Raw genomic sequence first — 23,195 nt, forward strand, 5'->3', positions numbered from 1 at the left:
AGCTTTGGGCCCGTAGTAGGCCAAAGGACGCGCTCCTCTACGGCTGGCCGAGCGCCCAAAATATGCCGAGTTGCTGCAAAGCCGTTATAAAAAGAAAACAGCGGGGCCCCTATGCAGGGCTTTGCATTCGCGTAGGCCGGGTGTAAAGCCCTACATAGGGTCCGATACCCAAAGCATCCCAGCAAGTCGCACTTTCGAGCAAGAACTAAGGCCGAGCAGCAGGCGAGCCGAGATCACATTGGTTCAATTCCAAACTCTGTTCTCCTACAATTCAGCCTTTGCATGGTGGCGCGCCGCCATAGAACGCTCCGAGCCTCCACCCTTATACGGAGCTCGGCCTACGGCCTCGTTCACACTCTGGCATTGGTTTCATTCTAGGCTCTGCTTTCCTGCAGCTTGGCCTTCAGCTTCGCACGGGAACGCTACGAAATCGTTTGGTCCGGATATTCAGCTCGTGGGGCTCAGCCTTCGGCCTTGTTTTTTAGCTCACTTAGCCATTAGTTCCCACTTCTTAGATCCGACTCACGTTTCACCTATTTTTACAAGCTTTTATTAAACTTAATAATATTCATGTTGTTAAACAGTATCTCTACATGCTTTTATTTAACTTGCAATACTCGGTAAGTTGTTTTCAAAATCTGAAAACTATTTTTTAGACCATTTGTCAAAATTTGTTGGTAAAAATTCACTTACTAGGGAAAAATCGGTGACAATACAATGTTATCCACCTGATCTGGTGATGAAAACCGAAGGTAAGGAGGACACCTATATAGAAGAATTGAACTGTGATAAAATAACAACTTCATTAAGATTAGGCACTTTTATAATGGCTAAAAAAAAAAATTCTTTTCTTTCGGAGCGATTATTACCGAAAGTAATAACTTTATAAAAAAAGGTTTTTGAAGATCGTTATTCGGTTTTGGAATACCTTATCCAACCATACGCCACACTATAGGGTCAAAGCAAAAAAAATCAAAGAAAAAACATTTTGTATGGGAGGTACCCTCATTTTTTTATAGTTTTTATTTTACCGTTCTATCGCAATGCATGATTTATGTATCCATGCCCAATTACGGCTATCTAGCACTAACGATCGCGGAGCAAACCCTCGGACAGACGGACATGGCGAAACTATAAGAGTTTCCAGGTGACTAGGAAACCCTAAAAAATACACTGCATAACATGTTAATAACTAATCGAGAACGAGTCGAAAAAGATTAAGACAGCGTAAAAATATTGTGATGGTACTGAATACTCGGGGTGCGAGTCCGACTCGCACTCAATTTTTTTTTTTTAAACCAGGGGGCCCCGCAAGCTATTGTGCTAAGGGCCCCGCGCCTTCTTAATCCGCCCCTGATTGACGTACAATAACAGTAGGTGTAGTAGCTGCCCACGAACGCCTGTGTGCGTGTGGCGAAAATGGCACTTTGTACTGAGCGGACTCTGCTCCGGCGCGCGCCGCCGCTATTTACTTTGTGCCGAGGCGGTCATAGTAGGAAACGATTCATTCAATATTTAAATCAAAAACATACCACAAGAATATGTATGTTCCCGGATTTGCATTTATTACAATTAAAATTTAAAAAAACTAATGTAATTAATTTATATACTATTGTATAAATATTATAAATATTGTGATATTAAAAATGTGGTGACCTGTAACTGTTATTGATAATAAATTTCATTTCATTTCATTCCCATTTGTACCCGCCGGCCACAGATGGGAATAGGGTCATTCCAACTGTCCCCGCCGGGGTTGGTTGGGAATGGATACTTCCCATCTGTGCCAAGAATTTGAGGGTATATTCCCTTTGTCCCGGCCGGGCAGATAGGATTAGGGGTTTTCATATAAATAATTCCTATTTGTCCACGCCTCATGTATGGCAGCAGTCACGTGGGAAGGGGACAAAGGAAATGCACCCATTTGAGGGATTATAACATGCGAGGGTCAGTAGATAATTAAAAAAGAAAATTCATTACGTAAACTTTATTATGCGACCATGACAAATAAACCAATATATTATAATTATATACAATACAAATACTCTTTATTGCACACCTCAATACAGAAACGTATATCATTTGTTTCCGATATGTCCAGTGGAGTTCCGTACCTGTAAATAAAAATTGATTTTAAATAATAAATAAACCTCAAAATTTATCAATTTCGAAACAGACAATAATATGAATACATGCATGCAGTTAGTACCTATAAATAAGAATTAAAGTCATCAGTCAGGCGAACGAGTCATTCGGGAAGTGTTCGCACTGCACATCGTGCTACCAAAGAGAATTTGAAATAGAGGTGGATTGTCAAAGATAACTTTGTAGCCACAGTAAATTTGCTGCCATCTTTCGACACATGATTAAAACTTTTAGAAAGCGATTTGACTTTGATCCTTATTCTTTCACTGATATGTATTACAATATCAAAAAGTGGCGCCATCTAATATATATCTAAGGCCAAAGTATATGGGCGACATCGTTTTAGGTTGTGGCCGGTAAAATGGCCCCACATTTTGATCTTTAACAAATTTAACACATCTCGGTGAAAGAATGTCAAATGGCGTTCTAAGTTTTAATTATGTGTCGAAAGATGGCAGTAAATTTACGTGGCTACAAAGTTTTCATTGACAATATACCTCTAGTATTACGAAATGCACGCAAGTCGTTGGAGATCCTTTCGCAAATGGCGCGCTTGCGGCAGCATCACCAGATCTGACGGCCTACCGCCAACTTCGAAATAAGTTATCTTCCTCTCTGTGGCTCGAATATGCAAGAACGATGGGGAGGCAGATAACCATTTTTGATGTTGGCCGTAGGCCCTCTGGCCTCTGTGTCGCCACGCAGACAACGTCAATCTACCGTGCATTGCTCGGTACAATCTGCTTATCGACCCAAACATACACAGGAAATGATTATCAAATAACAATAGGGGATATTACACAAAACTGTGCGTAGGGGCGCCTCTACCACATACTGAGGGCCTACCGCGAAACAAGAAAACCGAAATTTTGTTATCTGCCTCTCTATCACTTGCATATTCGAGCGATAAAGAGGCCAGATAACGAAATTTTGATTTCGCGTTTCGTGGTAGGTCTCTGTAAACAAACCGCCTTGATGCGTCAATGTCATAATGAAAACTCAAAAAACTGTTTAAGGCATAGTATGTATAAGTTACTCTATGGTTTATGTGAAGTGATAGTGCTGCTCCCTGGCCGGCAGATCATTGCAGTAATACTCCCTAATATCAAATTGGTGAAATGAGCCTTGACGTATCGTAACCTTCACACCTCTAAATTAATTTTATTCAGTGTCGTGCGTCCATATAACCGCACCAGCCACGTGCGCTGGCGCGGCAGTTTTGACCACATTACTATCCGTCTGTGTACAGGGGGTGCGGCCAGGGAGACCGTACTCCCAAAGGTCAGACAGTGTCCGGAGACACTGGGTGACCTTGTCAGACGGGCGTTGGTGGCGGTTGTGGGACGAGGGGAACAGGCCCTTGGGTATTAGTCTATAACGAATGGGGATTTTAAGTTAGGATTGTTAATGTTAAGAATGTACATCCACATCTGTCGAACGCTTGGCAGAAAAGAGCGTTTGACATAATTAACCATCGATAAATCTATTATCGATGTGTCTTAGTCATAAATTATTAGGGAGGTCCCTAACGCCAATCACCTTCGATCTGAATTCTTTAGTTTTCTAATATTTTTTGTAGCTTATCAACTTATCATATTAACAGCCACGGCTGTACGCAATATAGTATATACTAATTATACCATATTTTCTTCAAAGTTTTCGAGATATTTGGCATCAAAGTTGAACAACTTTAGGCCAAAAAACTGGTTTACACACCACAAGTTTTGTGTTAATTAGTTTAAAATTTAAAAAGTCAGAGACCAGTTTTTACAGTTGTCAAAGACGAACACAAAGTAAAATCCTTAACAGCAATCTAGTAACGAAAAGTTTCAAGACCTTATATCATTTACAAATCATAAAGTTGAGCGCCCCCACCAGCCCACGCACGCGTTTGATTTATTGACTACTTAGTGCCGCCAAATTGTGCCACATATCCAAAAGACTGAACTCGACAGGCCATTCCCACTAGTTAACCACCTGTGGCAACAACTGGGATCACCTACTCCCACTGCTAAATGAGAACTATCTAATATGGTATGGTACTACGTAACTAGTGGGAATAACCCTAAGCTTTCCACGTGAGCCTTTCAAAAGAGTAGCGGGTGAGCAGTATGCGCGAGCGCACTAGCGACGCATTCACCAGATGTGGACGGACCTACATGGTACAGACCGTTGACATCTATGACATTGACAATTATAGGGTTCCACAAGTCGATTCAAACCCGTCTACTGTTGCAGAAGGGAGGGAGGTTTCTGGACCGGACAATAAGCATAAAGATGTTTTTTTTTTTACTAATTAATTTTTCACTGTTCCTTTTAGCGCCACTTGCACCATTCCACTAACCCGGGATGAACCGGTTAAACGGGTTATTCCCACTAGACCCCTACTGGGTAGTTGTTACCAGTGGTTACTGGGATTTTTTTCCCCAGTAGTTACCATCTAACCGAGTTGGTGGGGGATGGTGCAAGTTGCGCAGTGTAACATAACCGAAGTAAAAAAGTATACACCGTGTTTTAATTGAATTCCGTTAACTCCGGGGTATAGGTAAGTACGCTTAAGGAAATTAAATGGCATAGTTAATTTTGAAAAAAAATTATAAAAAGTAATTTAATGTCGCATATAGCGTTGTTGTAACACGGCATTACATTTAATTCAACCAAACAATTGAAAACTATGACATATCAATATCATTTCGAACATCAATCGTCCCAGATAGTATTGGTGACGTTATCTATGAAAAGGGACCTTATTGTCGATACCGCTTCCGCCGTCATAAACGATGCTCCGATACAAATACAACGCTGCGCGACGCAGTGCGGCGTAAGCGCCATCGACAAAAGGTCCCTTTTCATAGATAATGCCACTTACGTTTAGTAGTAAATGTACACACTCGTACTAAAATCAATACGTAAACAGGCCCTAAGGCAAGTGTAGACGCTCGTGAGGGCCTTAAGAATTTTTTTTTTATTGATTATCTTCGATATGAGAGTTAATTAGAATACCGGTGTCTTTGAGAAAGTTACTTAATTTAAGCTCAAGAATGCATCCTTGACATTAACGGAAATAAAAAAAATACGGTGTATATTTAACCCTTAGATGCATGAAGTACTTATCAATAGTAAGTGACAACCAAATTCACTTAAAACGGCTGCACTATCTGCTTGATAAGGCTTCATTTTTACTTTGGGTTTTATCGCAGACAGACGTTACTCCCGAGTTTCTTGCCGGTCCCATATTGGGATACCCTCTTACAATTTAGGAGGGATTTAAATCTTCTCGGATCAGAAGAGGTGTAGGGTTAGAGCCGGCGTAGCTTTATTTGACCTTCATATGTTGTTATTGTTGCTTAAAAAATAAACTATCTTTACTCAGTACTTCAATAGGGCTAGTAGAATAAGTACGTGATTTACAGTCATGAAATGGGAAATATAAGATTTACTAGATTGGGATTGGTCATAAAATAACAGTAAGTACATATTTTTTTAAACCGGTATATAGAATCGAAATTGGACCAAAATAATTGTGCATGGCATTTGCAATGATAAAGTATTCAAATGTAATCAATCATTGATGTCAGATTTCTATGAAAATATGACGTTTATAATGGCACTCTTTCACTTTGTTATATTCAAGTCTTGAATGGAATAAACAAAAATGTTTAGGGCGTTACTTCAGTTGAGCTCTGCAAGATGAACATGTCATGTTCAACAACTGTTACTGGTCCAATTTCTAAAACCAAAAATGTGACATTATCTATGAAAAGGGACCTTATTGTCGGTGGCGCTTACGCTATCATCAACGATGCTCCCATATTATAAACAACGCCGCGCTACGCAGTGCGGTGTAAGCGCCATCGACAATAAGGTCCCTTTTCCTATGACATTATCTATATAATTATTTGTGACATTATATATATAATGTCACAAATAATTTGTGGGTTCCATAAAAAAAAACAAATCAACCGAAATGTATGTTCGGACTCGAACCTTGCCATAACCTCCAGTTTATGGGCATTTTCAGAAAAATGTGTACTCTGTACTTAAAAAAAAAACTACCAGATTTTGGGTTATTTCTACTCAGAATCACGAGCACTATCGATTTAAGCAATAAAAAAAAGTCTCCCACTTTTAATTGTCAGTTTTGGTACGCTATGTTTGGACCGTTACAAAACTTGATTAATAAATTTTGCATGGAAAATTAAGGCAAAACGGGTACATTTTTTGTCTGAAAACCCCTATATGTGGCATTATCTATGAAAAGGGACCTTATTGTCGATGGAGCTTACGCCGCACTGCGTCGCGCAGCGTTGTATTTGTATCGGAGCATCGTTTATGACGGCGGAAGCGCCATTGACAATAAGGTCCCTTTTTCATAGATTATGTCACATATAACATGTGTAGTATAACGTTCACCTAACAGAATATCCTCTCATACCGCCATTTTTTTTTTATTTCCTCGTACGTGGATCCGCGTTAGACCGTAGCTAACTTAATTAGTATAAATGATTCCATAAGCCCTATATTCCATAATCCTTGTTAGTAGTTAGTAAGCGTATGAAATGTGGTTAGTATAGGTTTCATGATAAGCAGTTAAGTTCACCTCCACCGTGCCCAATGTTTCTGACAAGCTCGCCCAGTATTAAAGCAGTTATGAATAGTGTCGGCGACCGATCGTAAAGTTCCTATGTTTTGACGACAGTCACACTAAACCAATAGACAGACCAAGCTAAGTTGGCAGCGATTTTGATAGCCCAGCCTGTGCAAGTGCTAAAAGGACGGCCAATTCTCCATGCAAACGTAGGCCCCATTTTTCTCTCTGGATATTGACATAATGGAAAATATTTTTACATATTTTGATGTAAGTATATTAATCATAGCTATGCCCCTAACGTTTGACTTTTTACGATTTTTTTATTATTATAAAAATAAGGAGTGAACAGATTTCATACAAAATTGAAATACTTCTAATTCTAACTCCTGAAATAAGTAAAAATTCGAAAAAAAAAAACAATCTTAGGGGCACAGCTCCATATGGTTATGTATAACCATTTATTATACAACAAATTGTGTCCAATATTTTCAATAATGTTAATATCTATAGAGGAAAATGAGGACTACGTTTGTATGAAAAGGAGAGTCCCCGGGTCCTCCACTTATATCTGAAGTGAACGTCAAAAGATCTTAGATGTTTGAGGTTTAGAATAACACTTGCACTTTCTGGGCTATCAAAATCACCGCCAACTTATTTTGGTTTGACTCTATAGTCTGTATCTTTAGGTATTTAAAAAAAGGTAAACAAAATCTACCCTCAAATGTCTCCTTAAGGCAGTTGAGGGTAGATGAAAACATTACATGATCAAATAAAGTAGATTTAAAGTCAGGTCGTTCAGTGACAGATCCAGGCGGTTTTGTATTTTGTTGGTTAACCAATAAATATTAAAACTGCCCGAAAATGTACAAATTGTTTGTTTACCTTTTTTTAAATACCTAAAGATACAGACTATAGGTAGGATAGGTTTGTTAGGTTGCTTCAGATGGCCGATGGGCAACCTGACCAGAAATGGGAACCCCGCGAATTCAGGGAACGAGACAGATTTTCACTTCACGATCTGCCTGATCTTACGATCGGTCGCCGGACTGTTTTGTGCAGAAAATTAAAGACGAGGCGCGTCATCAGTTGGTTAAATGCTCTAAGCGATAATACATTAGAAATATGTTAGTAATTTAATAATAACAAGTACAAACCTCAATATATCACGTATTCTTCGTTACCAAGAGCGGCATACCTACGAAAACGAAAAATACTTTCAAAATATTACTCCAGTTAAACTAAAAGTGATAAAAGTCATCATTTTAGCTGTGATTGTGATCAGACGTGTAGTTATCAACAGGGTAAAGTGGGTTCTCTCTGTTGAGGGAGACCTGATTGGTCTGGTCATCATATACTATAGCAAAGAGAATTCGAAATAGAGGTGGATTGTCAAAGAAAATGTTGTAGCCACTGCCATGTTTCGACACATGATTAAAACTTTTAGAACGCCATTTTACTTTTATTTTTACCGATATGTGTTAAATATCATAGTCGCGTCAGATCCCACAGTGAGGTGCGGTGTTCAGGAAGAACAGAACGTACGGTCCAGACTAATTGTTGACCCAAGGTTCAAGCTAACTTGGTTGTACACTAACGCTGACATCCATGTAACGTAAACCCTAATTGGCTTAACTATTAAAGTCCGTGAATGTACAGTCAAAAGATTTACCCCCTTATTCATAAAACTTTACGGGCCTAATTTAGTTAAATGTTTTATCGCTTTCTTACAAATACGTAAGTCAAAATGACAAAGACAAACTATTCATATATGGAGTGTGGATTTAAGAAATCTCTTGATAGAACTGTTGCAAAAGTGTCCAGCTGTCAGCTATAAATAATAGTTCCAAATATCTCCAGAGTAGCGCTAGAGTAGCTCAGAACCTAGGCGCTATTGACGGAGTGAAGTGCGCTGTCTATGATTTGATTTTTTTGTTCAAGTACTTTAAGTATTGTAGCGCCACCAAGGTTTTTTGATGACACTTTTTGGTATATGGAGATTTCTTTCCTTACCTCCACCTTCCATATATTCATAGCTAATTCAAGCCAGTAACGCGTTTACAGGCGCGGATACAAGATTTGGCTTAGGGGGGGGCCATTTTGAGAAAATCATATATTTTTGCACAGAAAATAAGGTAAAAAAAAATTTACTCAATTTAGTAATGTGAGAGCCAGGGTTTTAGGGGGGGGCCATTGCCCCTATGGCCCCCCCCTTGTATCCGCGCCTGCGCGTTTATGAATAACGCCGTTAATTTGTGACCCATTTCGTAACTTGTCATCATGTTTGTCACTGTGACAAAGGTACGAAATGGTTCACAAATTAAATCTAATTTAATTAAACTGTACATCTTATTGAAGGGAATAAGAGCGTAAGCGCAATATTTGGCACTTGGGCAGGTGAGCTAGGTTTTTAATTAGACTTAGAAAATATTTTGAAATATTCGTTACTAAGAAAAACTACGCCTTCTATTTTCCAGTAGTTTTCCATAACAGCAATATCAAATTATACAGATGTAAACAATTTTAGTGATTTATATTAAAGCCTGACCAGTAATATATGATCACGCGCCATATTGCGGAATTTCTTGGAACTAATTTTTTCATACTAAAGTGAACTGTCACCCTACATGAGAATAACAGCGCCCTCCTGACAATGATCATATATTTCTGGTCGCATAGTGCATTGACCGCCGGCGTCATGGTCGGGACAGCTGTAAAATTAGTTGATTAGCGTCCTAAGTTTAGTAAGTTGTAGATTATTTTTAACCTAATATGTACCTCAATCAATCAATTTTTCGTGTTATGGCTCCATCAAGATGTTGTTGATTCTGCCAATGTCGAGGTTGGATAAGTCAGTAAATGCCGTTCCGCCATTTTATGCTTTGTCATGTCACCGCTCCTTCCCAGTACCTGTTGTCAAAGGAATAGGATTTTTACTGAAGGTTTTAAGCGAAAAGGTATTGTGGTACACGTAGAATCAAATCAGACGTGATTGTGGTCAACATGGTGTTTTGGGTTCGCTCTGTTGAGGGAGACCTGAAGGTCAAGATCATCATTAAAATCTATACAAATTTACTGATAATAAATATGTCAAGGTTCCGTTATACTGTTCACTTTTTCTACAATAGTCCCAATGCCTGCTGCGACCGGTTCATGGGTGTCTATTGTTGCGCCTGTGAACAGGTTCCAGCAGGCGTTCTACATGATATTAAAGCTTTCTAAGCCTCTACTTGTTGGATCTATATCTCCACGCAAGCCTATCAAAAGACCGGGATTTATAGGCCCGTGAAATCCAAGGATGTATGTCAATATTAAACTACTGAACTAATTTTGACGAAATTAGGCCCATAGAAGACGTATATGTTTTAAACAAAAATGGATCCAACAAGTAACGAATGTGATTTAAAAAACATTAAAAATTGATTAACGCATTCACTGCCAGCAACCCGCCAGACGGGCGCTCAGTCCGTAGTCGCTTTTCGCTACATACGCATTTTCCCATGTTATCGGCTACGCTCGTAGCGCGTATCACGCACTGGCACTGAATGTGTTAAAATATAGTTCTTACCTCCAATGTTCAAGCAGAAAGTTATCGACCATCTGCCAATGAATATCTATAGACAAAGAAAACCTTCGTTAATATAAAACTAGCAAACTAATTTAATACTTTATTTCAATAGGTAAATCAGACGTAAGGGTGGTCAACAGTGTAGTTTGGGTTCGCTCTGTTGAGGGAGACCTGAAGGTCGAGTCATCATGCACATAGCCGCTATATAAAAGGTACCACGCGTGCATACTTCTATGCCGGTACCTTTTCTCTGCAGCCGACTGTACGATTCCCACCAACCGGCCGAAGTCAGGCCGCGCCGTAACGTATGTTCAATGTGCCTATACATTACGTATGGCAGAAGCGATGGAGTCTGTCCGGAGCCGTCCGCGAGCCGACCGGCTGCAAAATACGCTCAGACTTCGCCCGTTCGGTGGGAATTGTAATATATTCTGGTCAAAATATGGTATTTGACTACTAGTCAAATCAGATTATTTTTTTTAACTGTCAAAACGATTTGCCACTAAGGAATTTATATGAAACAAGCATATGACAACACGGTCAAGGGACCGTGCGCGTTGGAGGGTCTGCCATCTTGTGGCTTGAATCGGAACCATAAACCTGTACATTTACACGTCACGTGTTTTCTAGTGCATAGTAGGTTCTGCCATCTTATGGGCTACATCGGAACAATAAACATCACATTTACGCCTCGCGCCAAAAATCTGACGGCTCCTGTGCTGCCTCCTACAGTTCATGCACACTATATAGTCCTATACGATTTATAAAATTGTGTTTAAAATAACTGCTGTCTACGTTTCTCTATTAATCCTCTGGCTGGAGCTTTGTTTTCATTCTATTATTTTAGTTGTCTTGTTTTTGACCACTCTGTCACGCTTTTTATTTGTCTAGTATCTTAAAAATTTGACTAAATTAAAACTTAAATAACTAGTAGTCAAATAACTACTTACCAAGTGCGCACTTTTTCGTATTCTGTAAAAAAAATAGATTGGTTTAATATAATTTACTATGCACAAACAGTTATCATTTAAATGGTATGCTGCAATTCAGTTGAGATAGTTATGCTAACAGCATTATAATCAGATGTCCCTATCAAGATTCATCATTGTCATAAAAAATTAAAAGTCAAGAGAAGAAGATAGAAGTTTGAACAAAATACAGTGACCGTTTATTTTGTCACTATTTTCTACAAGTTTATTTAAAATTTTAAATATAATAGTAATTCTTACAAGCTTTTATTTAACCCGTATGTAAGTTTCTTAGACAGTATGGGTTAAAACTTGGAAGGTTAATTTGACCCACTTTCTGATTGAGCTGAAAATTTGTCTACATATGTAAGTCGGATGATGGTAACATCGAGCTGATCTGATGATGGAGATAAAAGGTGGCCAAACAACGCAACTTTATTGTGTTTTAGGGTTATTAGAGTTGTCTGATGAGTAATAGTTGCCTGTAGTTAGGGCTGGCATCCGTCCGGGTTTTCCCGGATTTGTCCTAGTTTGGAGGCCGCCCAAGGGCAGTCCGGGGGGGTGGCAAGAAGTCAAGTTTTCATGTAAGGAAGCACATTAAAACTACAATACATGTAAAAGTTAAGGTATTGTTTTTTAAAAATATTATTTTCGGACTCGTCCGGGGAAAAAATGCGATTTACGCCAAATGTCCGGGTTTTTTTTAATCTTTGACCGGGTTTGGCGAAATTTGAGATGGCAGCCCTACCTGTAGTGAGAAAAGTACAAACAACAAAAGCTTGTACCCAAAAATTAAATTTATGTTAACAGCATCATAATCAGATGTCCCTATCAAAAATCATCATAACATCTTATTTTAAAAACAACACTTAAATTCAGAAACCCTTTACAAAGTACTTAAAAACCAGAGTAATTCTAAACACGTTCATCTATGTCGAGATCCAGACTAAATTGGGACCAGACAAAGCCGCAGATCAATACATTCGCAAATGCGCTGGAAAACGGGGGGGTTGTAACCTAGGTGATAGATAGGGGGATGTCTCCCGAACAAAATGACGCAAGTTCACTCAACCTACAAATTGATCCGCATCAAAATGAATTTTACTTCGCAACGCTCACGGTCCTACCTATATTGCTTAAAATTTATTAAGTACAATTAAATTAAAATAATTTTCAAGCATATATGTTTTGTTAAATTTTTTAAATTATAAATAAGTCGAAAGGGGACGACCGCTTCTCCATACAAACGTAGTCCCCATTTTCCTCTCTGGATGTTGACAATATGTAAAATATTTTAACGTAATTTGATGTATATTAACCATAGCTAGGCCTACGTTTGGCTTTATTAGTATTTTTGGATTATTGTAAAAATTAGGAGCGAAAAACAGTTTTCGTACATATATTTAAATGCTCCTAACTCATATAATACAACTAAAAAAAATATAACTGATCACAAACCTATTAGCATCTTGACAAAATCGGGGCTCAGCAGCGAGTACGTAGAGCTGGTATCTGTAAAAAAAATATTCCTTAGAAAAATTACAAACAAATAACTAAAATTTAAATGAGTATTGTATATCAGATAGGAGCGAAAGACAATAAAGTGTGTACATCAAAATGATCAGATGAACTATGAAATCATCATATTAGCCAACAAAATAGAATTCTAATTAGAGCTCATAATTTTTTTTTTTGGCATAAATGTAATTTTTGGTACAAGCTTTTATCGCTGACTGTACTTTTCTTTCCCCAGGCAACTAATACTCATTAAAACAATTCTAAAAACCCCGAACACAATCAGGTTGTGTTTTAAATTGCCCTGTGCCACATCACGATTTCCGATTGAGCTGAAAATTTTCATTTATATACATTAAATCAGGTGACAATGCAATATCACCATGTCATAATGTACCATCGAGCTGATTTGATGATGGAGGCAGGAGGTGGCTATAGGAACTGTGATGAAACAACGCAACCTTATTGTGTTTGGGGTTTTTAGAATCGTCACTGAGTACTAGTTGCCTGTGGAAAGAAAAGTACAGTCAGCAATAAAACCTTGTACCAAAACTGATTTTTTGCCAAAATCAGTCTGAAAACCAGCGCTAGGCCCTCTGCTTGGCATATGCTGAGATTGGAGCCCATTGCCCAATCATCAGGTATTAAATGTTGAATTACCTATCTTTCTAATTAATTTGTATTTAGTATTTAAGGTTATTATATTGTACTTTATTGATAAGGTTTTTTGTGGCAATAAATATTTTCTCTCTCTCTCTCTCATTTGTATGATAAAGGGAGAATCAACTTTTTAGCGTCACTCGTTGCCATGGTTACGATTAGTTGTCCAGGGGACAAAAGTTCATTGAAATACTGATTTTATGGTACTTAAATGTATTAAACTTGCGTTTTTGTGGTCGTTATAACCAATGTCCAAAATGGGCCCCCTACTAAGCATGTTAATAGAGCGGCATACAACGTCTCTTCAAACAAACTGTGCCACTGTTGTCCCTTGGACAACGGGACAGGATAACAAAACAAAAAAAGTTGATTCACCCTAAAAATATATTTACCAATCAAACTGCACAGCAGTCTCCATTGGCTGCTATTCATTCTTATGCATCATCTGCAAGGAAAATGCATGTAAATAAAACGCATACTTAAATATAGCTCCCTTCCATGTAGATACGATTATCAGATAGGAGCGAAAGACATAAGCAGAGTATGCATCAAAACATTCAGCTGAACTATGAAGTCATCATATAATCTGGTTTTAATTCAATATTTGACATTTTCAACCCACTTCAACAACTTCATCACCAACAAGAAAAATAAATGGGAATTACTCACCAGGCAGGGAGCAACGTGTTTAGTACCTGTAAAAATTAAATACAAAATTACAAACACCTAAACAATACAAGATAGAGTAAAAACAAAACATAACCAGTTCAGTCGGCTTTAGAGCAATTTGTACATCAGACCTCACAAGAATGGCCCTAAGCGAATGCAAGTCATTCATTCAACTCAATCATTCACTCGGTCGTCAGTCATGCTTTGTACTGGAACAATAACATGGCAGTCATACAAGTGAACTAGTCTGAGTAAACATTTTTGTGAGGTGCCCGAGGGTCTCAGCTGCACTGCGCTGTCATCATGACTGGCTTTTTACTCTATGCTCAAGATGCAATAGTAATAAATGCAATGCAATAGTAATGCGGCCATCTGGAGTCCACACGAGGCCAAATATAGGCTAATGTTGGAACGTATACAAAATAAATTTATTAGGTTTATATATTTAAAATTATACGGAGTATACCCTTTTTATCCTTTAGTGTATCCTACATTGTTCGTGTTAGGAATGGTAGGATACAATAAACTAGAAGTTAGAAGGGAACTGGGGCTAGCTTCATATATATTTAAGTTGTTACGAGGCAAATTGTGCAACCCTGGAGTCCTGGCAGAGGTGCGTTTGAACGTACCAGATCGGTATGTGTGGCGCCGGCGGCGGCCGAGCCTGCTGGCCGAGCCGCGCGCTCGAACGCAACTCCTTCGCCAGGCCCCCTTTACGCGCGCAATTCGGACACTTAATCGAGTAGCGATCGAGTTAGATTTGTATCTTTGTTCTTTGAGCGAATTCACAAGGGCCACGCTGTATGTATTGTGTTACTGTAGTTTGTAATACTTAATCTATGTACTGTATACCTATGTAATTATTTTATTTTGTGTGTCAAATTCCATACTGTCGAATTAGGATATCCTGTAACGATGGTTGTGTGTATGTAAGAAAAAAAAAAAAAAAAAAAAAAAAAAATATGAGTATTAAGTAAAATGCTACAATACTATCAAACTTGGGTCTAATCTACGAGATAAATATAAAGCAAGCCAGTTATGTGCTTATTTCCAAAAATGTGACAAGGGACCTTATTGTCGATGGCGCTTACGCCGCACTGCGTATCGCGGCGTTGTTTATAATATGGGAGCATCGTTGATAATAGCACCGCCACCGACAATAAGGTCCCTTTTCATAGATAATGTCACAAATAAACTTATACAGCGTGTGTTTTTGATAAGACCGCATAACGAAGGTAGTTTGTTTAGGCTGTAATGAACACTTTCATAGGTTTAATAAATAACTACTTTTATTTTTCCATATATAATAAAAATATTTTTTGTTGCAAGCAATGTAAGGTAGAAGTACTAGTGCTCGACGCTGCACTAGTCACCGACCTGGGCACTTTATTTCATGGAAATATAGGTTAAATTTGAACAAAGAAGATTGTTCTGTATTCGAACTTAATCCTTTTCACTTTGACATAAAGTGCCCATGTCGAGTACTAGTGCAGCGTCGAGCACTAGCACTTTTACCTTATCACTTTGTTTTAGCTCAAAACTTCGCATTTAATTACGCGACGACGTCACAAGTAACTATGATCTACAATAGTACATGACGATACAAGTGCGAAAAATAGGAAATTCGAAACGAGTGGCGATAAATTAAAGCACGACAAAGAGAGTGTTAATCGACACGAGTTGCTTATGACCTATTCGCACATGTATCGTACAACGTTTTACAGTACATATGGCCCTTTAAATGTTCGACATAGTAACGTAATATGCTAATTTTCGCACTAGTGCGGTAAAGTAGCACCATATGTACTGTAAAACACATCACTGCTCGAAAAATTATGTTCTGGTAGTTCATACTAAATTTAAAGAAACTTTCAGTATTGTTTTATACCACTAAAACCTACGTCTACACTTTATATATAATTATTACAATAATTAACTATCTGCTCAAACTAAAAGCTCACAAAACTAACATTTGATCACCAGACGTCAACTGTCACGCGCGGCTACAATCCAATGTTCCAGTGTTTCATGCCAAGTGCTTATGGTGCCTTTAAGGTTATGTATGCATCCTTACTGCCATGTTTGTGGTCAGAGATTATTGCGCATCTAGAAAAGGTTCACGATAAAGCGCCGCACACAACAGGCGTGGTGTTCAAAGGGTTAGGAGTAAGCATGTAACTAAGCTAGCATCACCAAAGTACCCCAGGCGAGGACAATATCCCCAAAATAAATATAGCAAATGCAAAAATAAGTACTACGTACCAATTGAATATAATTCTTCCTGTTCACTCACACATCTTCCCGGCAACTCTCAGTCTGAAACAAGCATTTTGCATTAAAAACTGTCCACATAGACATATTACTCTACTGTACATATATATATATTCAGATAGAGCTAATATACATGCAAAAATCAGGTACATCAATGGTTAGCATTTTTCATCATAAAAAAAGTAAATTGGCTAGTTTATATTTCTGTGTATGATAGGATCATGGACCGAATTTCAAGTCGTCTTTATACAATTTTTTAGATTTTTTTTTTTCTGTTTTACCATTTTTTATTGAATTGCGTTAACTTCGGGGTATGGGTAAGTTTAAGGAAACTTAAAGGCATAGTAAATTTTCAAGACATTGTCTTTTATATCTTTTATAAAAAGTAATTAAAGTTTGCATATAGCTTTGTTGTGAGGCATTACATAAACTTAAAGTCAACCAACCATTGAAACAGGGCCGGATTTAGGGGAAGGCAACCGGGGCTACTGCCCCGGGCCTCCACAAAAGAGGGGCCCCCCACAATAGAGAATTCGGTATATTTACCATTTTATTTGGAAAAATTTGGGGCCAGGGGGCCTCCACTCCTTTATTGCCCGAGGCCTCCAGACCTCTAAATCCGGCATTGCATTGAAAACTGTGGCATTTTAAACATCGACCGAGATAGTACTTATTTACTGTAGTACCAAATGTATTTCATAAATGTATAAGCACTAATCCAATATGTAAACAGGGCCTAAGGCGTACACGCCTGACGACACGGTGTACACGCTCATAAGGGCATTATCAAATTCCCGATGATACAATAAATAATTGATTATCTCCAAAATGGAGTTAATTAGAATACCCATGTCTTTGAAAAAGTTACTTTAATTTAAGCTTGGGAATGCTCCCTTGAAATTAGCGAAATAAAAAAAGATTGGTGTATATTACACAAGTGAGGTTTGAACCTAGTATTTTTTGGGGTAATTAGAAATGACCCTGCAGTGCACCAAACATGTTATATATCTTTACCAGTGATCGGAACTATGGGAGTAAAACTTTAACAAAACTTGTTAAGCGGACATAAAATAGTGCATACAGCCCTAAAAATATACATGGGGATAAGAATAGTATAGTACTTACAGCCATGAAAATATTTACATTCATAGATATTCGAATATGTTTAAGGCTATAAGCACTTTTTTTACATCCGCTTGATAAGTTTTGTTAAAGTTTTACTCCCATAGTTCCGATCACCGATCTTTACATATACTAAGTTTCTAAAATTGGTGGTCATTCTGATTTTAAGGTATATAATAGAATAGTACAGTCAGCGTCAAATACATTATAGCAACCAAAGTGGCCAAATAGTTCGGTACACCATATATTTAGTATGGTGTACCGAACTATTTGGCCACTTTGACTGCTACAAAACATTTGACGCTGACTGTACACAGACTTGACAACCCATACAAACTAATGAAAAGACTATCATTAATCCAGATATTTTACAAATGCTAAAATAAATATGTAACTGAAGCAAATCAATTCCAACACTTAACAAAGCCAAAAAAATAGACTAGTTTACTTTAAAAAAATGCAAAAATAGCCCACATGTAAATACAGAAACTACTTTTAACTAACATAGATCTTGCAATAAAAAAAAACCACTATCTACAACAAAACAGGCCAATGTATTAACAGTAAAATATGTGTCAGAATTTCTCTCATCTTGTTTCTACCTCGAAAATGTGGCAATGTCGTTTTAGTAGCCAAAGTGGCATTGAAATTTTTACTCAATTTAAAATATACATTTATACACAAATCTCTGCATGGTAGACTAGTCAGAAACAAGACAACATAGAATTATGACCCATTTAAACTAAAGAGTTGACCACGCCTGTGGGACTGGTAAAACTCAAGGTCAAACTAAAATATCAAATGTCACACCTGAGAGGCCTTTTTCTATTTATTTTTTTGAAGCAGTCATATTACAATGCGCTTATGAACATCAAATAAAGCGAAAGGCTTATTTCAATATGTATTCCCAATGTAATAAAAAGCTGTGCCTCCTCCCTCAAGTAGGAGGCTATGGGCGAGAAGCAGTTTTGCCCATACTTAGCTAAGTCCAATGACTAAGTAGCATTTGAGTTTCAGAGTGCATCCCATGAAGTACGGTCAACTCTTCACAAGATATAAAACATTCAGTTTCCAGCGACATACCCTTCTTTTTAAATTTCCCCTGCACAAAGATCCTAGGCACGTCCACACCTTCCTTGAAGTTGACTGTCCTCCGCTGCACATAGCTGTTGGCGAGGATCTCGAAGCCTGCATTGGTGAACAGAGACGCCAGTTCTTCTTCGGTGAAATAGTAGCTCCTGAAATTAAGAGTTTGTTTAATAAAGAGAATTACACTGCTTTGGTGACTGTTAGAAGTTAAGTCACATGTCATTTAGTGCCCGCAATATGGCCACATGGGCACAAAAGGCTTATTTTTTTTTATTAAGACCAAATCTACAATAATCATAAATTGAGATGTGGCCGTGTTGCATGCACCATACAAACAACACTGAAAAAAAACTTAAAAAGTTGGGAGCTAAACATTGACATATATATCTAAGGACAGGCCTTACGGGAAGGGGCCAGTACTGCGGTGTCACACACGAATTCGAGCCAATCGTGCAGTTTAACGCCACTACGCTATTGGTTGAAGAGTTAAAATCACGTGCGCGATTGGTCGCAACTAGTTGCGTTAGTTTGCACGATTGGCTCGAATTCGTGAGTGACACCGCTAAACTAGCGCTATTCTTAGTGCCAGTAAGGCCTGTCCTTAGATATATATGTCAATGGAGCTAAAGCTATATGCTAGAATAATTTTGTCTAAAGTTAGACGATATTATTACCTAGTCCCATCTTGGCGCACATAGAAATTCTCAGCAATCTTGTGGCCTGGTTTGAACCTCAACTGAGCCATGTCGTACCGACCGTAGTCTCGAAACAGCAAAATCCCGCCCGGACGTAGAACTCTCAATGCGTTCTTAGCCACTGTCTCCCAGCACGCCGGCTGAATGGCAGACAGGACGAAAATAAGACTAGCTATATCCACGCTTGCTTCCGGAACGTTCTCGAACAACTCTTCAGTGGTCAAGTCAGCGCAAAAAGCAGTCATCTTGCTAGGATCATAGAGCTTATTATTCTTTACGAACTCAACGGCACGCGGCGAAAAGTCGCACGCGTAGAAATAGAAATTATCGAACCCTTCTTCTACTAGAGGAAACAGCATGTTGCCGACTCCGCAACCGAGCTCTAAGAAAGTCATTTTCTGCTCGGGATCGAAATTAATAAGCTCCTGAAATTCACGCGTGGTCCAATGGCGGTCGCGGAAGAATTTGGTCTCGTTTCGCTTGTAAAAAATGTCCCAGTGACGCTTAGCGTCGCGTTCGAGCTTTTGAGCCTTCGCCTCGGGTATTAAGCGGGAGTTTTGCGCCTCTAAACGTTGCTTCTCTTCGTCGGTAAGCTCCTTCAAGCGGTGACCGAACACGTCGTTTTCATCAGTTTCCATCTCGCGTTTTATTCAGCCTTATCACATAAAATCTTCAGCGATTTATTAAATGCTATGAAACTTTACGTTGATGGCTCTATTTCAGATAAATCTAAGTTAAAAACACTATAATATCCAAAGAACTTACACCGACTTTACTGAGGACGACCGATGCCTTCCGCGACGCCAAGAAGAAAGAATGAATTGACAGTGACAGGATGTCAAACAATGACAAACCGCCAGTTAGGCAACTTAACAAAACAAATGAAATTCGACTTTTTTTTTTTAACAATTATGGCCTGGATGCAAAGAAATTCGATTATAAGGCATCGCAATCCACACATATTCTTTGATCCACACCGAACCAATGAATCAAGAATGAATGCTTAATAATAGTTCTTGCATATTGTGCATTTAATTATGGGCCGGTTACATCCATACTTCCGATATAGGGCCGTCCGTCGTCAGTTTCCCGATGTGATGCTGATGATATGATATGATATATATACCTTTGATTTACATGCCTGTAGTTGCCTAGAAAAAAAATTAACTTCGCGCGAATAATCCGGCTGCCTAATTAATTGGGTCTAGCCCACAAAACATGTGGCTCATTATTCGAAGACGGATGTATGAATATTAGCTTCGTTCCCCTGGTTGTTAGGTCAGATCACAGAAAAACGCCGGATTATTTATTTCTTAATTTGATACTATCTCAATGATCTCAATACTGCCGTGCAATACTTAAACAACAGTAAGTGCTACTTTTGCGATTTTATGTTTTTTCTTGATCGTGGACCACTGTTTTCTTTCTTTGTCGTAGATTTTGGTAATGATTTGCGAAATAAACCGAGTCCACTCACTAGTATGGAAGTCCCGTCTCTTAAAACGTAGTGATTATATGCTCTTTGGACCACTGTGTCAAGACGCACACATGTATATAGTCCATATGCGATTATGACAATGGGAACATAGAAGAATTTACTTTGACAGTTGCACTTTGAGTAGTAAGTAGTAACCATAACAACTTTCTGGAGCCTACTAAAACAGAAATAGTGCACTTTTTCCTCCAATGCAAAAATATGAGCTCTTATAAAAATATAATTTACTTCAACACTTGATTCTTAAGTCCAGCTGTATTTTAGCAAATAGTGACAAATTTCTACTATTACTATATGTATAAAGTACACTAACAGAGAATGTTTTCTTTCATCGCAAATACCTTGCCAGTATAGTATAGCTAAGTTCGTAGCGCATCACACCCAGTGAAAAGGTTAATCTTGCGGTAGACGAACAAGGTTGTAATGTACATCGGCTGTGAAATACTGAGCACTCCATATGGGTGTTGGTTAAGCAATATAATTCCGAGTTAATTACTGGTCGTCCCCGTCGAGAGGCGCGAATCCATCCTCAGTCGCATATAATATGTCGAGGATTTTTTGAATGATTGGGCCATTCTGTTGGTCTTCAATTTCTTGACAGATCACCTCGATATCCCTGAGTTTACTGAAGTAGTTTTTAGTTGGTTTACCTGAAGGGTCAGTTCATCCAGAGCTTTGGGGTCGCCTGTCGCACGTTGATTTAAGAGGTTCACAGAGGACAACACCACTGTAGTGTTGTTGACCCTGCCGATGGTTTGGGGTCTCGGCGGCACCCTGGCGATGGACACCACGGGCTTCTTGGGGTCCCCGTGCCCCATCGGAGTCCCCCTCGGACGGCCAGCGCGTCATAATTCCTGCGTCCGTTGTTGGCATCAAAGAATTTCTTGAACCATTGCAAAAACTCTAGTTCTCATGGAAACAATCCTTCACCAGTCTGTCAATGGGTACTATCTTATCCACATTCATTTTTTTAAAGCCACCTTGTAAAATTTTGAAGTTTTGTATGTACTTACGTGAGGGTTTGCTGTAATCAGTTAATCACAAATACATGGAGTTAATTTCATCAAAATAGATAAAGCGTTTAAAGAGCGTTATAATTTTTTTTTTTTAATATGTCTTACTGTTGATTGCCAGTGTCATGTCGATTTATTTATGATAACAAACTTATTTCGGGCGCGCGAATTTTTATCAAATACAAGGTTGCTAATCCAAATGAGAATGTAGGAACGATAGTAAATTTAGATGTAAAGAAAAATCAAAACATTAGTACAATATATAACCAACTTGCCCCCGGAATCAAAATTATTACAAAAGAAACGCTTCATCTTCTTGGCTGTCCCATCTTGGACCAATCTTTTGGAAATTTTATAAATACAAAAATTCAAAATTTCAAGGCATCTTCACATCGTTTGACTAAAATTAACATACATTCGGCTTATTGTATAATGAAACATTGTCTTTTTGTTCCAAAATTTACATACATACTTCGCGGATCACACTTTTGGAAACACCCCACTTTGATTTCAAATTTGGACAATTTAATTTTAGAAACTCTCACCACCGTCTTCAACATATCTTTTGGGGAAAGAACTTGGACCCAGGCTAGCCTGCCCGTTAGGTTGGGTGGCCTGGGCATCCGCAAAATTTCCAGCGTGGCGCTACCTGCTTTCTTGGCTTCGGTACACGGTGCTCAAAACCTTATCGGGAAAATTTTAGCCCCTTCCCTTGGGGTCCTGGAGGCTGCGCACTGTTCCGAGGCCAAGAACGTATGGTCACTAACATGCCCCAACACAGACCCACCTGTCAACCCATGCTCGCAAAGGCAGTGGGACGAGCCTCTCTGTCGTCTAACAAGGAACAGCCTCCTAGAGACGGCACTAAGTCCAACAGATCGAGCTCGTCTCATTGCGACAGCGGAGTGGGAGTCGGGTCTGTGGTTGCAGGCACTTCCATCACCAACAATAGGAACTTTGCTGGACAACTCAACTTTCCGGTTGGCCACTTGCCTTAGAATAGGAGCATCAACAAACATGCCTCACCGATGCCAATGCGGCGTCATGGTAGACAACCTAGGCCACCACGGCCTCTCTTGCAGCCGAAGTGCTGGGAGGATACCTCGGCACGCCAGCATCAATGACGTCATCCGTAGGGCCTTTGTTAGTGCCAAGGTGCCGGCGCTCCTCGAGCCAAACGGCCTGGTCAGGGATGATGGCAAGAGGCCTGATGGAATGACGTTGGTGCCTTGGAGTATGGGACGGCCCCTTGTCTGGGATGCTACATGCGTAGACACCCTGGCACCGTCCCATATTCCAGGCACCAAAGTTGACGCTGGTGCGGCTGCATCCTCGGCCGAAAGCCTCAAGCGTCGCAAGTATGTCAACCTCGGCAGTAGTTACATATTTGCGGCGTT

At 39.0% G+C, this 23,195-nt stretch overlaps 1 protein-coding gene, 2 non-coding genes and 1 pseudogene across 3 annotated transcripts; all 4 read right to left on the minus strand.

The window, feature by feature from the left end:
* Nucleotides 1-1,972: 1,972 nt before the first annotated feature.
* On the minus strand, nucleotides 1,973-20,049 carry LOC133529064 (tRNA N(3)-methylcytidine methyltransferase METTL6). Its single transcript, XM_061866681.1, has 11 exons — nucleotides 19,270-20,049; nucleotides 18,590-18,744; nucleotides 16,376-16,429; nucleotides 14,114-14,139; nucleotides 13,837-13,889; nucleotides 12,728-12,781; nucleotides 11,252-11,273; nucleotides 10,302-10,347; nucleotides 9,512-9,643; nucleotides 7,891-7,931; nucleotides 1,973-2,114 (listed from the first exon to the last, which is right to left on the minus strand). Exons 1-3 carry the CDS (start codon nucleotides 19,926-19,928, stop codon nucleotides 16,425-16,427), a joined length of 819 nt encoding a protein of 272 aa, XP_061722665.1. The 5' UTR covers nucleotides 19,929-20,049; the 3' UTR covers nucleotides 1,973-2,114; nucleotides 7,891-7,931; nucleotides 9,512-9,643; nucleotides 10,302-10,347; nucleotides 11,252-11,273; nucleotides 12,728-12,781; nucleotides 13,837-13,889; nucleotides 14,114-14,139; nucleotides 16,376-16,424.
* Nucleotides 12,840-12,924, minus strand: LOC133530117 (small nucleolar RNA snR60/Z15/Z230/Z193/J17). Its single transcript, XR_009801258.1, has one exon. It is a non-coding gene; the product is annotated as a small nucleolar RNA snR60/Z15/Z230/Z193/J17 (small nucleolar RNA).
* Nucleotides 13,950-14,034, minus strand: LOC133530137 (small nucleolar RNA snR60/Z15/Z230/Z193/J17). Its single transcript, XR_009801262.1, has one exon. It is a non-coding gene; the product is annotated as a small nucleolar RNA snR60/Z15/Z230/Z193/J17 (small nucleolar RNA).
* A 943-nt stretch (nucleotides 20,050-20,992) lies between the features above and the next one.
* LOC133529285 (microtubule-associated protein RP/EB family member 1-like) lies at nucleotides 20,993-22,844 on the minus strand (annotated as a pseudogene).
* Between the last annotated feature and the right edge of the window lie 351 nt (nucleotides 22,845-23,195).

This window comes from Cydia pomonella, chromosome 1 (genome assembly GCF_033807575.1).
Source record: "Cydia pomonella isolate Wapato2018A chromosome 1, ilCydPomo1, whole genome shotgun sequence".
NCBI classification, from domain to species: Eukaryota; Metazoa; Arthropoda; class Insecta; order Lepidoptera; family Tortricidae; genus Cydia; species Cydia pomonella.